Source organism: Ostrea edulis, chromosome 9 (genome assembly GCF_947568905.1).
Source record: "Ostrea edulis chromosome 9, xbOstEdul1.1, whole genome shotgun sequence".
Lineage (NCBI taxonomy): Eukaryota > Metazoa > Mollusca > Bivalvia > Ostreida > Ostreidae > Ostrea > Ostrea edulis.
The window spans coordinates 72,810,052-72,824,223 of record NC_079172.1 but is presented as its reverse complement, the minus strand read 5'-3'; the positions used below and the strand labels follow the sequence as shown (position 1 = coordinate 72,824,223).

At 34.9% G+C, this 14,172-nt stretch overlaps 1 protein-coding gene across 2 annotated transcripts; it reads right to left on the bottom strand.

Annotated features, from left to right (window-relative positions):
• Positions 1-6,323: 6,323 nt before the first annotated feature.
• On the bottom strand, positions 6,324-13,505 carry LOC125658222 (uncharacterized). 2 transcript variants are annotated; one of them, XM_056150577.1, is made up of 3 exons: positions 12,399-13,505; positions 9,440-9,525; positions 6,324-8,981 (listed from the first exon to the last, which is right to left on the bottom strand). In XM_056150577.1, exon 3 carries the CDS (start codon positions 8,979-8,981, stop codon positions 7,314-7,316), a length of 1,668 nt encoding a protein of 555 aa, XP_056006552.1. In that variant the 5' UTR covers positions 9,440-9,525; positions 12,399-13,505; the 3' UTR covers positions 6,324-7,313. The 2 variants fall into 2 exon arrangements, with proteins under 2 accessions (XP_056006552.1, XP_048745345.2); XM_048889388.2 differs by lacking the exon at positions 12,399-13,505 and having other exon boundaries at positions 9,421-9,548.
• Between the last annotated feature and the right edge of the window lie 667 nt (positions 13,506-14,172).

Genomic DNA, 14,172 nt, shown 5'->3' with positions numbered 1-14,172 from the left:
CATGTCCAGCTGGACTATATCAACATCAACAGTAATGACATGTCCAGCTGGACTGTATCAACATCACCAGTAATGACATGTCCAGCTGGACTATATCAACATCACCAGTAATGACATGTCCAGCTGGTCTATATATCAACATCACCAGTAATGACGTGTCCAGCTGGACTATATATCAACATCACCAGTAATGACATGTCCAGCTGGACTATTTATCAACATCACCAGTAATGACATGTCCAGCTGGACTATATATCAACATCACCAGTAATGACATGTCCAGCTGGTCTATATCAACATCACCAGTAATGACATGTTCAGTTGGACTATAGTTGAAAGAAGACGGAGAACAAGAAGGTGAATTATGTACATGTATATGATGCTTTATATCTAGACACTGTAAAGTTTGTAGTTTTAAAAAAGTGTTTCCAATAATAAATGTACATATATAGTTGTAACAGATGCATTTTATGCCTCTGATGGGATTTGAACCCGGGTCTCTGGCAAACAAGTCCAGCACTCTTCTTTTAATCTTTTTCTCTTCGCCAGTCTAGCACTCTACCAATGGAGCTAAAGGGTTAACCCATTAGCCAGAGCTAGTAGGAATGTCATATCACTCACTCTACCAATGGAGCTAAAGGGTTAAAGGTCAGAGCTAGTAGGAATGCCATATCACTAACACTACCACATAGACTTAAACTTGAAATATGATGGAACACAAGACTGGACCTTTTTATGAGGAAGAATGTTGCTTATGGTATTTATTCCTTTATCAGTAAATTAAAGTTTAAGGAAAGGTGAAGAAAACGAAGTGTTCAATCTCATAACTCCTGTAAGTGATGTCATCATTCGGAGGGACTGCCATCCATTACATGCGCTGGTTTGAAGAGCCTGTGATGGACAACATCCATAATCATAGGATTCAGTGATGTATTCTGGTGTTGATGATTCTTACTCCTCCTAGGGACCTGATCTCACCTCTGGTGTGTCCAAGGGGCCGTGTTTGCTCCGTGTTCTTAACATGGATAATAACATTGAATAATTGTATATGTATGTGTTCGACGAGTTATACGATTTTCAGGTTTGGTAAATGATATAGAATGGAGAGAGGAAATATAATTGTTACCCAGTTTTGTTTAAGGTAACTCCATACTCGCAGTTTTATCTGACACAAGTTTAAAAAGTGTATTTATTTCCATTCATTAGAGTTAAAACTAACAAATTATCAAATGAAATACACAGGTCATCACACTTTTTAAGATGCGAGACATACATAAACAGAATCGTATATCACCGTCAGAAAATTGCAATTTTCCTTAAACAGCGTTATCAAAATTTCATACAAACTGGTTATGATGATATAATAAACAGTGCGACATTTAACTCTGGACACGACAAAAGTCCGGACTTTCGCCAACCCTTTTATCAAGGATACAAGTATATCCTTCACAAAAAATGATTGGATTTTCTGCCCTCAAGACATTCACCAAAATTTGCACCTGTAATTGTAGTTTGTAAGATATTTCACCTGAAATCATAAAATCCCATGGATTATTGTGGGATTTTCACTCCTATCAGCTGTCCCATGAAAAATCCCATGGGAGAAATCTTTCTATAGGATTTTTCTTCCCATGTGGGAGAAAATATCCCATGAATGTTTTCAAGTTGGGAGTGTTTCTCCCATTTGCTTCATTTGGGAAAAATTCTCCCACTTGGTGTTCTGTGTGGGATTTCTCCCATATGCTTGTTCTAGATGGGATTTTTTCTCCCATATTTATGTTGTTATTGAGTTTTTTGGAAATATTCTATCCTATGTATAATGCTTTAGTGCTAACATTTTATTAGACTTTATTTTATCTAAATAAGATGCACATTCAAAAAGCATTTGTAATGCTTTTGTATAAGGAATTAATGTGCGCATCAATCCTTTAAAGAGAGCAACAATTCAATTAAAGATATCATTAAATAAATAGTGGATATGTTGAATTAAATTCAATTGTGGATATGTTGAATTGAAGTTGTCTTTAATTATATAGTTGCCCTCTCTAAAAGAATTATTGCTCTCTTTAAATAAATTAAAGATATCATTAATTCAATAGAAGAGAGCAATAATTGAATTAATGTGCGCATTAAATCAAATATTGCTCTCATCAAATAGATTAGTGTGTGCATCAATTCAATTATTGCTCTCATTAATTGATTTAATATGCGCATTATATCAATTATTGCTCTCTTCAATTGAATTGTAGCGCGCATCAATTCAATTGTTGATATCATTAATTCATTTGAAGAGATCATTAATTCAATTAAAGTGCGCATCAATTCAGCTGAAGAATTCATGCTATCATAAATTCAATTAATGTGCGTAATAATTCAGAATTGAAGATATTAATTAATTGAAGAGATCTTTAATTGAATTGAGGGGACCTCCGTGGCCGAGTGGTTAGAGCATCGCGCTCAAAATCACACGGCCTCTCACCTCTGACGGTTCGAATCCCGCTCGCGCCGGTACGTGAGAAAGTTTCCCAGTTTACTTTGGGAAGGTCGGTGGTCTCTTCCCAGGTACATTGTATCTGGGTTCTCTCTTCCACCAATAAAAACTGGGTGCCACCAGATAACTGAAAAATTGTTGAGTGTGGCGAAAAACATCAATCAATCAATTCAATTGTTGCACGCATCAAATGAATTGAAGATATTTTCAATTATTTGAGTTTATGTTAATTTGGCGCTCCATAGATCGGGAGAGGGCAAACAAACAATTTTTTTTTAAAGATGGCCTGGTTGTAAAATTTTGTGTCAGTTCCATTTTAATAAATCAATAAATTCTTTCTTTTTATTCATTGTTAAACCTTGTCGACATAATTTGCAAGTTCCCATAATTCAGTACTCGTATTATCTAGAATAGCGTACAATTGCGATAATTATCCTTCACAACTATTAGGTGACGACAATTTGATTCTGAGAGGGGATGGTAGATTTTGGAAATAAATAATCTACACTGGACTGGCAAGAAAATATATAATATGAACATGACTATTGTTACCCCCCCCCCCTCACCGCCATCACCACTAAATAGAGATTATTTGTAGTCCTGGGTGTTTTACCTTTTTTTGGCTCGTCAAACTCTTTTGTAAGCTTTAAGGTCAGACGACACGTTCCTCAATAATACGTAATTCTTCCAAAGAATTTGTCTATGAAGTATTGTTACTTTAAAAACAAGTCTCCTCACAAAAAATTGAGGTACCTTACCAGGCATATGTGCAAGATACCACAGAATGGTATTTCTTATATAATCCTACTGGAAAAAACTTGAATTTCTGAAATTACAAATTTTGAGGCGGATCATGTAAAACTGTTGTCCCCATATATACTCCTTTAATATTGAGATGTTACTGGGTGTTTAGCGCAAGGAAATTTCATTCAAAATAATATTATATATTTTTTAATGAATCATAATCTACCGTACTTAACGGAATTATGATTACCACTTGGGACACTCCAATGACCATTACATGCTTCGCTCGGTCTAACGGTCACACCGTATACATATTAGTTGAAAAACATCTTTAAAATAGTTTACAAATAACAAAATTACAATATTGATATATATTTTTGGTATATTACAAGAAATACAAAATTCGATATTCGAGGAACGACCTTAAGCTTAAACACCATTGAATATTAAAGTGAAAAATATCCTAGATACAGATTTGCCGTTATCTTTCTAACTCTGATATAAGCTATTTAAAACAGAACTGGAATTTTTATCGGATTAGGAGGTACGGAGTAGGTTTTATACTTTATATAAATTTTGTGCACATAAACGGTGACGTCATGCATGAGATTCCTTGCATCTAGTCAATGCCTATGAGGCTGACGAAATTGACAAGAACTTGACGGACGGGAAAACAATTTCCGAACTCGACGTAGACCCGAGTTTATCAAAATTAAAGCCTATACATGCGGGATGGCTTGTGTCTGCTCATCAGAAAATAACAGCAGACATTATAAAAACAGGCTGGAGAAAAGCTGGAATATTAGACGTTGTTTCATCACTGTAAAACGATACTAATATACGTCAGAACGGTCAGTTTTTCCGTGGAAAATAAATAAAATGCTTGTTCAATTTTATTGATATTTCTTGTGTAACTTATTGTTTTGAATTTATATGCATTATTTCATTAATAAAGAACAAAACATATTCATACTTTATTATTAATTCCTTAAATGAATGTGAAGAATTACTTTAAACATCTAGATTTACGGATGGCATTTAGCGATGTACTTGATTTAGCGGAAGCTGCGTTCCGCCAAAGGCGCTTAATAGAATACACAGCCAAATGTAATACATTTACAGTATTGTATAGGTCAGAATTTTATTAAAAGTAAGTCAGACTTCCAGGTCAATGTCATAACATCACACAGCATGGAACCACATGAAAGGTCTTTCTGTAAAGAATGTATATACAAAATATTAAAGACCTAGCTTAAATGCATGTACTTCAAGAGAGTTGTAATGATTTTTCCTAAATATATCAGCATACAAAACTTTGATCTCGTATTGTGACACCATCCTAACCCCCGGGGACCATGGTTTGAACAGTCTTGAATCTATTCTATGTAAGGAAGCTTTTCTGACCCAGTGGTTCTTGAGAAGATTGTTCGAAGTTTTCCCTCTACATCTAAATGTAAATTTTGATCCCCTACTGTGGCCCCACCCTAACCCCGGGGAACATGATTTGAACAAATTAGAATCTGCTCTATACCAGGGAACTTTCAAGTTTTCAACTTTTCTGACGCAATGGTTCTTGAAAAGAATATTTTTTTTAAAGATTATCCCTATATATTCGCATGTAAAACTTTGATTCCCTATTGTGACCCCACCCCATCTCTGGGGGCCATGATTTTAGTAAACTTGAATCTGCACTATGTCAGAAAGCTTTCATTTGGATTTAAAGTTTCTGGCCAACTGGTTCTTGAGAGATTTTTAAATTCATTTAATTTTGTATTATCGTGATTACTCCCCTTTAAGAAGACTGTCCCTTCATTAGAACAAACTTGAAATCCCTTTGCCCAAAGATGCTTTGTGCCAAGTTTCGTTGAAATTGGCCCGGCAGTTCTGGAGAAGTTGAAAATGTAAAAACGTTTACTGACAGAGAGACGGACGCCGGACAAAAAAACGATCAGAAAAACTCACTTGAGCTTTCAGCTCAGGTGAGCTAAAAAGGGAGAAGCTCTCTAGTTCTGCGTGATTGCATTAGTAGTATAAATATATCTACATTCTCAATAAGATCATCTGCATCTAGGCTGACTGATTTGTTGCTCAAATATCGAGTTAGCTCGAACATGTTGTCAAACCATTGTGGTATATTAAAACAATAAAATATAAATTTATTCATAACAATGGAAAATAAGTATTTTTGTTGAATAGAAGAAAATATATCGTCACCTATTCATTTGTTTGCACCTAGAAATAAACATTGTCTTGCCATCTTCACGACGAATAAAATTGTTACATAATACATGTAGTCATCATAAAATAATCGTGTGTAAGCCAGAGATTTTATAAATTCAATTTTGCAGATTTTGATAATTCATAATCGTTATGATTAAATTTTGGAAAGAACAGGCCCATAACATTTCCAGAGGTACTAACTCGTTATAACGAGATAATTAACTCCTTATAACGAGATAATTAACTCATTATAACGAGATATTAATTCATTATAACGAGATACTAATTCGTTATAACGAGATGTTAATTCGTTATAACGAGATACTAACTCGTTATAACAAGATAATTATTTATTAGTTATAACGAGTTAAGATATTTTTTTACTCTTTCAAAATGAGCCTAATCGGCTTTCCTCTTATTTTACTTAGCAACCTTTCAAACAATATTGCATTTTGATATTTTGAAAATAATTTATCGTATTTTCATCAACATCCGTCCTTTTATCATACAAGTAAGAAGACAAATTGAAGCTTATTTTTGAATAATGTTTGTTTTGTTTTGTTGTTGTTGTTTTTTTTTTGAAAATATTATTGCACATTTATTTTCAACATAAGATTACTAGAATTCACATATTTTACATTTCAACTATTGGGCATGACTTGGGTTATTGCTTTCATCTATGATCATTTAATTTCGTGGTCTTGTCCAAATACAAAAAGGGGGAATTATTATTCAAAAATTGCAGTGCGGTACGATATTTATTCTATTCAGGATAATATTTACATTGCGTTTCTACGAATTTGTAGCCTTTATATTTCATTGTAATTATTTTTATTGTTAGGATACGATTTATTTCGCAACTAAAGTATATGAATAAAATTATGTAGTTTATTGAACTCTCATAATCAAAATTCTACAATATGAAAAAGATGACTTGAATGAAATTAATATTGAATGTATTGTTTCTAGCAAAGGTCAATATTCTATCGCAACTGTACTAGTTGCAAGGTTTTCTAACAAATCAAGAGAAAATCAATTCAAGAACAGAAATGGCCGGGTTGCTTTAAAATATGTTATAAATCATAGAGATACATGAAGCAAAACAAAACATACTGGTAAAATTAAAACAAAAAAATAGAAGCACTTTCAAAATGCCACATGTATATCTTCAATATTTTAATAACAACTATAATGTACAAGGTCTGATGTCAAGAAAAAGCTGTGAGAGGAGTTGATTACACAAAGTAGGTACCATGCTTAAAAAATGACAAAGTTCAACTACATCATGTACATGTATTTTTTTCGAAGAATGTCCAATCACTTCCAAAATGACGCATGCACATCTGCAATGCTTCCATAACAGCTGTACAAGGTCTGTAGAATGTCAAATAAATGCTGTAAGAGGAGTTGATTACAAAAATAGATACCGTCTATTCAAGACATGCTTAAAATGACAAAGTTTAACTACAGGTATTTTTTTTTTGAAAAATGTCTGATCACTTTCAAAAAGGCACATGCGCATCTTCAATGTATCTATAACAACTGTACCAAGTTTGAAGAGCGTGAAGTTAGAAGTGTGAAAGGAGTAGGTACCCTATTACAGGGACGCCCGCCCGCCCACCATTCTATCAGCCATTTGCACGTTGTGCAACCCGGCCAATACAACTCTTTTCCGTCTGTTTGTTTTAAAACTTGGAATTGTGTAATTTTTCCCTGTGCGGATTTCCAGAATTCGTATTTCTTAGAGGAAGCAAATGGTGTAATCTTTCAATTCTTATCATATGTAAATCCACGCACTGTTACTTACATGTAAATCAACATTGAAACAAGGACAGTAGCCGACACAGTGACTTCACGACTAATTCAAATACTTGTACATTTTCACTCCATTATCTCCACAAAGCCAGATATTATTGTCGCTGTCTGTACACAGTCCAGAGTCATTAAATATTCCGTGATCCCTGGTCAGTAGGACGGTGATAAACTCTCCGTTCTGATCAATCATATGAACGCTGGCTTGTTTCACTATCACTAGGATCCGCCCGTGGACGTCGGTACAGATTCCATAAGGATTGAATTTTGATTCGTCCTGACGCCCTCTGTAGGAGAACCGGTGATTTCCGTCCCTGTCCACCACCACCACGGCTTCATTAGAACCACCGTCTGACGTGCAGATGTCGCCGTTCACGTTCTCCGTTATATATTTAGGATAATCATAAAGAGGCTGACCCTGGGCGTCGTACTGACTCTGCCACAGCTCACGTCCCTCCTTGTTGTATCGGACCACTCTCTTGTTGTTGTTATCTTTTATCATCCCCACCAGTATGTCGCCGGTCCTGTGGGAGGAGTACACACAGAGAGGCCACCATTTTCCCGTGGTTGTGATTACAGTTGTGGTCTTAAGCTTCCTGTCTGATGTGTATTTCTTGATGCTGTTGTTTGATTTGTCGATGTACAGCAGATCACCATCGTAAGTTACTGCATGATAACCCCACATTGAGGACGAATCTGTTTTAATCTCGTCCAGTTTGTTTCCAGTCTTTTCCATGAGCATGATCTGGCCTTCGTTATCTCCAACCCAAACTTTGTCTACAGATACACAGGAAATCTGACGTAAATCCTTAGCGGGCATATCGAATCTCAAACATTTTACAGGAGAACCGATAGAAATATCTTTTGGCATGTCAAGTTTTTTCGAAATTTCTACTTTTGGTTTTTCAGCCGTAGATTTCTTCGGCATACTTAGTTTTCCAAACAGCTTCATGACCCCGTCCTTGTTGATGATTTCTGGTTGGTACTGAGGATTTTCTAGGCTTGGTAATTCAGGCTCTGTAACTTCAGACTGGAGTATTTCATTTCGCAGTGCTAGCTTCTCGTACGGTTGTTTTTCTTCATCGTCAAATCCATCAATGAAATCTTCATAGTTGGATATAAAACGAGATATAATGGCTGTTTGATTTTCGAATTCCTCATCCAGGGATTTGTCGCTGTTATCAAGATCTCCGAGTTTCTCCTGGAGAATGGTGTCTACTAAATCCTTAATCTGTTTTGCATCTTCTCGCAGTCGTCTCCTTATGTCGGTTCTTTTCTCCTTGGACTTTGTTCTCTGGTCAGATAATTTCTTTAAGTGGTCGCGCAGCTTTGGGAGGATATTCTTCTTAGCGTTTTGAATCTTGTCTCTGCAGGGTTTCTCGGTGTCTTTCAATGTGTCCTCAATGTTTTTGAATGTGTGGCCTTTATGGTTTTCTTTCATACATCTGAAGCAGACCGGAAGCTTGCATTCCTGACACGCCATGTCATAAGAGAATTCTGGATGGAGGTGACAGGATTCGGTGTTTGGAGATATCGTCGGCCTCTCCTGGTAGGGGACGATGACGTGGGATCTGGTGGCGTTGCTCTTGGTGTGACGGTCCCGGCATACCTGACACAGGTTGTCGGTACAGGTGTTACAGTAATGTTCAGCGTTCGCCTCACACTGTGTACACTCCACATAGTGCTGGGCAAACTTTACGTCCCGTCTGGACATCTGTAGATTGTAGACAGAACGTAAATAATCAGAATTTAAAAACAAAAACCGTTCTAGATTTAGTAGGACATCACAAAGTTTTTTAACTTTACCAGTAGACAAAGGACTGTGCGTGTAAATGTGTTTAGCCTGTATCCAAAAAAAAAAAAAAAAGAAATTGGGGAAAAGAAAACAAGTTTCCACTTGCAACGTACATGTTCATATTAAAACGAAAGTAGAAAAAAAATCTATTGAATTCAAATTCAATATTTCATCACAATCAATTATTACTCAGTAACTGTTGCTGTCAAAATGGAAACTGTTGTCGAAAATTATTATCTAATGAACTCTTCCTAAAATTGTATACGGCACGTATCTAACTGTCTAAATCTAAATCATTTTCCTCAGTCAGATATGTATCGACATTTTACGGGAATTTTAAATTGAACTATATGCTTACCAGTATTCATAAAATTTACCTGCTCAGATGCAAAGTGTAAACATTAAGCTGATGTCATTGAATTTGTCCTAAATCTGGGTGTAGTTGGACGGGAAATCGGTCGAGCTGAAAATGGATTTTGTAACAAATCTATGGAGTGCCGCCTGTGTCACAACATTACATGCACGACATCAATCACAATGTCTTTTCAATATATACAAGGAAAAAGTCACACAAGATTCATAAACATTGCATGTATTGGGGGGGAAAAACCCACAAACCATTTGTTTTTAACATAAGTGTGATAGTTGGACTTTTGTTTTATTATTTTACATTATACTTTGATTTAATCCAGATTCTCATTCATTCATTCATGCTTGCATTCATTCATGCGCAGCGCTACTAACTACAGTTTTGTGTGTATGTGTTTAAATAAACCTAAACACCCCTATTTCTTATAATGGTTAAGTCCAGGTCTCAGGTATTGATAGCCTAGGTGAAAGTATGTACATTTTAATAGGTAATGTACTGGGTTTAAATTTCTATTGGCTGGTTATTTGTATTTTGGCCAATGGTAGACCCTGGCGGGAATTTCAGGGTGCTTGCAGGTATTCTTTTTTTCAAAGTGAGTAGTTAGTGAGTTGCTAGACCAGGAGAAGAATAGTTTGTCTTACATAGGTGTGACTACATTTTATAAATCTAAAAGTACTTGGATTGTTCTATACAACACCTTTACCTGTAAGTAAAATAAGCTATTTAAAATCTATAAAATCACTTATTTAATTCTATATAAGTAATTAATGAATGAGAAAAGTTATATTTTAAATCAATTGCTAAACTTGTATGAAAGAGAAGAATGGAAGCTGCTAAATGTTATGAATATCTATTCAGCTATTGCAAGTTTTTATTTTAATTCATGTATCCTTAAATAAGAAGGGTTTGTGAATATTGTTATAATTGCTGTTTTAATAGGTCAGTATATATAAAGCCCAGTTTTGAGCCAACACTGTATAAGGGGCTAACTCGGTTCCATAAACCGGTATGTAATGTACATATAATTGACCTAATCTAATTACTATATTTTAATCACAGAAATAATGTAAACTATAAATTAATGGCCTAAACATTAATTTGTATTAATTGAATGTTCTGTGTATTTGTTATTGTTGAAATATCATGTCTTAGTATTGTCTTTGTGTTGTTTATATGTTTATATATTGTCATTGTTTTAGGGTCATCACATCTCATCTCGTATATGTTTTACTCCGTATGATTGATGAAATAAATGAACTCACTACCCTACAACCATCTTGTGAAATTCATATTCAAGAACGGTTACAAAAAATGGCGCCCAACGTGATTTAGGAAAACAAATTGGTGGATCCAATTGGTGGTTCCCGCGCACTTCATCCCGTGTACGAACGGTGCTCCATATATGACGTCATCAACCGGAAGTGGCATTCTCAACTTAATGCGTGTTTCACTTCAACTGTGTTGTGATTGTACTGTGATTTCAAGTGTGTATTCGTAAATGTGTTTTGTGAATTAATTCGCTAGGACTAGAAACTGATGACTTAGTAAGCCAAACTTTATTTTGCATTGAAATTGTTTTAAGAACAAGGGTATACCTCATCTGTGTCACGTGAATCTGATCGATCAGCTGTTAACACCAAATCAATTCAATTTCTGTGCTATTTTTAAGACTGTATATTCACTGCATCATGATTGTATTTTTGTGTGTGTTAAAAACCATGGTATATTTCAGTGAGAGTGGTGTTTGAGAGCGGTTCGATTCTTTAAAAAATAAAAAATATATATATATAAAAATATTTAATCCGTAAATATCCGGAAGTATTACTTTAAACAGTGCGACATTTAACTCTGGACACGACAAAAGTCCGGAGTTTCGCCAACCCTTTTATTAAGGATACAAATAAACCCTTTACAAAAAAAGATGGGATTTTATGTCCACAAGACATGCACCAACATTTACACTTGTAACTATTGTAGTTTTTAAGATATTTCACCTGAAATCAAAAAATCCCATGGGATTTTGGAGGGATTTTTAATCCCACTTGGGGGATTTTCACTCCTACCAAAAATCCCATGGGAGAAAAAATATAATTTCTCCCATAGGATTTTAACTCCCATATTTAAATTCAAAATGGGATACAATGTCCCATGGGAGGAAATGTCCCATAATGAACATGAAATGGCAGTGAATATCCTATTTGAGCATGAATGGGAATAAATATCCCAAATAAAACACAGGATGGGGACTTTTATCCCATGAATATAGTAATAAAGCAGAAAATTGTATCTTAAAGAGTGTTGTTTGTCATGATTCTTAAGAATATACTTGCAAGCTAAGGAATGACATTAACTTTATATCTAGTAATTACATTCCTAAATTATGTAGACCTATACATGTGTTAATGGATAAATGTCTAAACAACATGAGAAATTAAATTATATTAGAGCTCTGCATTACTAAACTCTTTCCCATGCAATTTCAATTGTATACATATAACTCTATCACAAAAATATTAGAATAAAATTGAACGGTATTAAATTATGCAGTTAGAACACTAACTTATGTACATGCAGCTGTTCACATTCTCTATTTACAACCCTTTACAGGTCGTCAGGTGTGAATATTCACAGGAACCGGTATTTTTGTCTGTAATAATAATAGTAGGCCCTATGGTACCATCCCCAATGAAAAAAATAACCCAAAAGGAATGGCACCATTTCTTACTCAAAACTTCGCTTCAAAATAATTCGAAAATTCTGCTTTTATCGTCCCCACCCCAATTGTCATTCTGATTCAGTAATCCCAGTGCTTTTATTAGGGGTGTGTGGTATATACCCCTACTCTTATCATTATGTACAGGCTAAATTACCGGTTCCTCTGATATGTTGTGGAATTTTGGAATAGCCTAGCTTACAGTTACAATTTGTTTACAATATATTAAAATGAGTGTTAATTAAGTGCTTACGGTGAAATCTGTTACTGCTAGATGATGCTAAGTTGTTTCGTGAACCGAATCAGACATCTCCAACAAGATTCTCGAAGATTTAACAACACAAGAATCATTTTACAAAATGCATGCTTCGGTCCATCATTCTCCCTCTGACAATCACATTCATTCTGAAGTCAAAGTACTTTCTCCTATACCTGAAGCGTCAAAAAGACTTTGACAGGTAAATACGAATAAACGGTTAACAGACATCTCGACCCTAAGAAAGTTCAGTCCTGGATGTTCTAGTCCAAAAAGAAGTATGATCCAATCTTATGCATTCATTTATTACATTTCCGGTTGAGCAACACCCAAATCCTCTAGAGACATTGTTTACAGTTATATGACATTACCTAAATGTGTGACACAATATTAATCCACCCCTGCTCAAAGGGGCATAAGCACCGAGCATAGACCTAAATGTTGCAGCCCTTCACTGGCAATGGTGACGTCTCCATACAAGTGAAAAATTCTCAAACAGGACGTTTACGTTTTTTTTGTTTGTTTTTTTTAATTTTGTTTTCATTTTTTTAAATGTTAAACATGAAAAGTATAACTGAATCTGTGTTCACAGCCAAAATTTTAACCTTCTGGATGCAGGAATAAAAGCAATATTTTAGCCTTCATTCTGTGTTATGTAAACAAAGACTGGAGTCTTTTTATGTTTACATTTAAGGTGGCTCACTACACCGGGAAATAGTTTCTCAAATCAGTACAAATAGATTTAATATTTTAAAAAGATCTGATGATATACAATAAGTGTGTATGCCAAAAACAGCAAAAAATGCAAATTTGGATAAAAACATGATTTTCAAAAATATTATTTCAACACATGAACAAAAGACTGGTGGATTTGAGCTCAAGATCTGTAGTTCACCAGCCCAATGCTCTCTCTCTCTCTCTCTCTCTCTCTCTCTCTCTCTCTCTCTCTCTTTTGCCCAATGCTTTATTAATTAACCACTTAGCTATGGTGTTATAGACGAATAAATCGATCAATACAAATACTTTCCCAAAACATTTAAATCACCATCTTGTAACATAGTGTCATAAAGCTTTAGTGTAGTGAGTACCTTAACAAACCAGTGAAATGTTTAATTATGTTCCCCAAACAAAGTTTGGGAACATATTGTTTTTACTCTGTTTCTTATTATGTTCCCCAAACAAAGTTTGGGAACATATTGTTTTTACTCTGTTTCTTATTATTATTATTATTATTCTTTTTCTCCGGTACTTTTTTGTCCGGTAGTGTTCTCAGAAACTACAAAAGGGATCGATATGAAACTTTCCAGGATGATAGTATAGCGTTTGTAGATGTGCATAGTGATAGTCATTTTGTTTGCACGTGCATTGCAATTTTGGTACAAAAAATGGAAAATCAGAATATTGAAGAAAGCGATATAAAACCTAAATAGGATGATAGTATATCATTTGTACATATGAAAAATAATAGTTATTTTGCCAGCACGCGCACGCATGCGCGTGCACGCGCATTACAAAATTTGTACGCTAACTTTGGAATCAGTCTAACTTTTTTGTTGTTCATTGAAATGGCTTGAAATTCATATCATAGGTAGATATTGAGACCCTTAACTGATTTACATGGTCAAAATTACCAATTTGCACGCGCATGCACGTGCGCTTCATTTTGATTGGATAATGCTAAAACGTTTGTAACTATCTTATTTATGAAGCGAATGAGATGATATTTACAGCATACGTAGACAATATGTGTATCTATATGTTGGTGTAACAA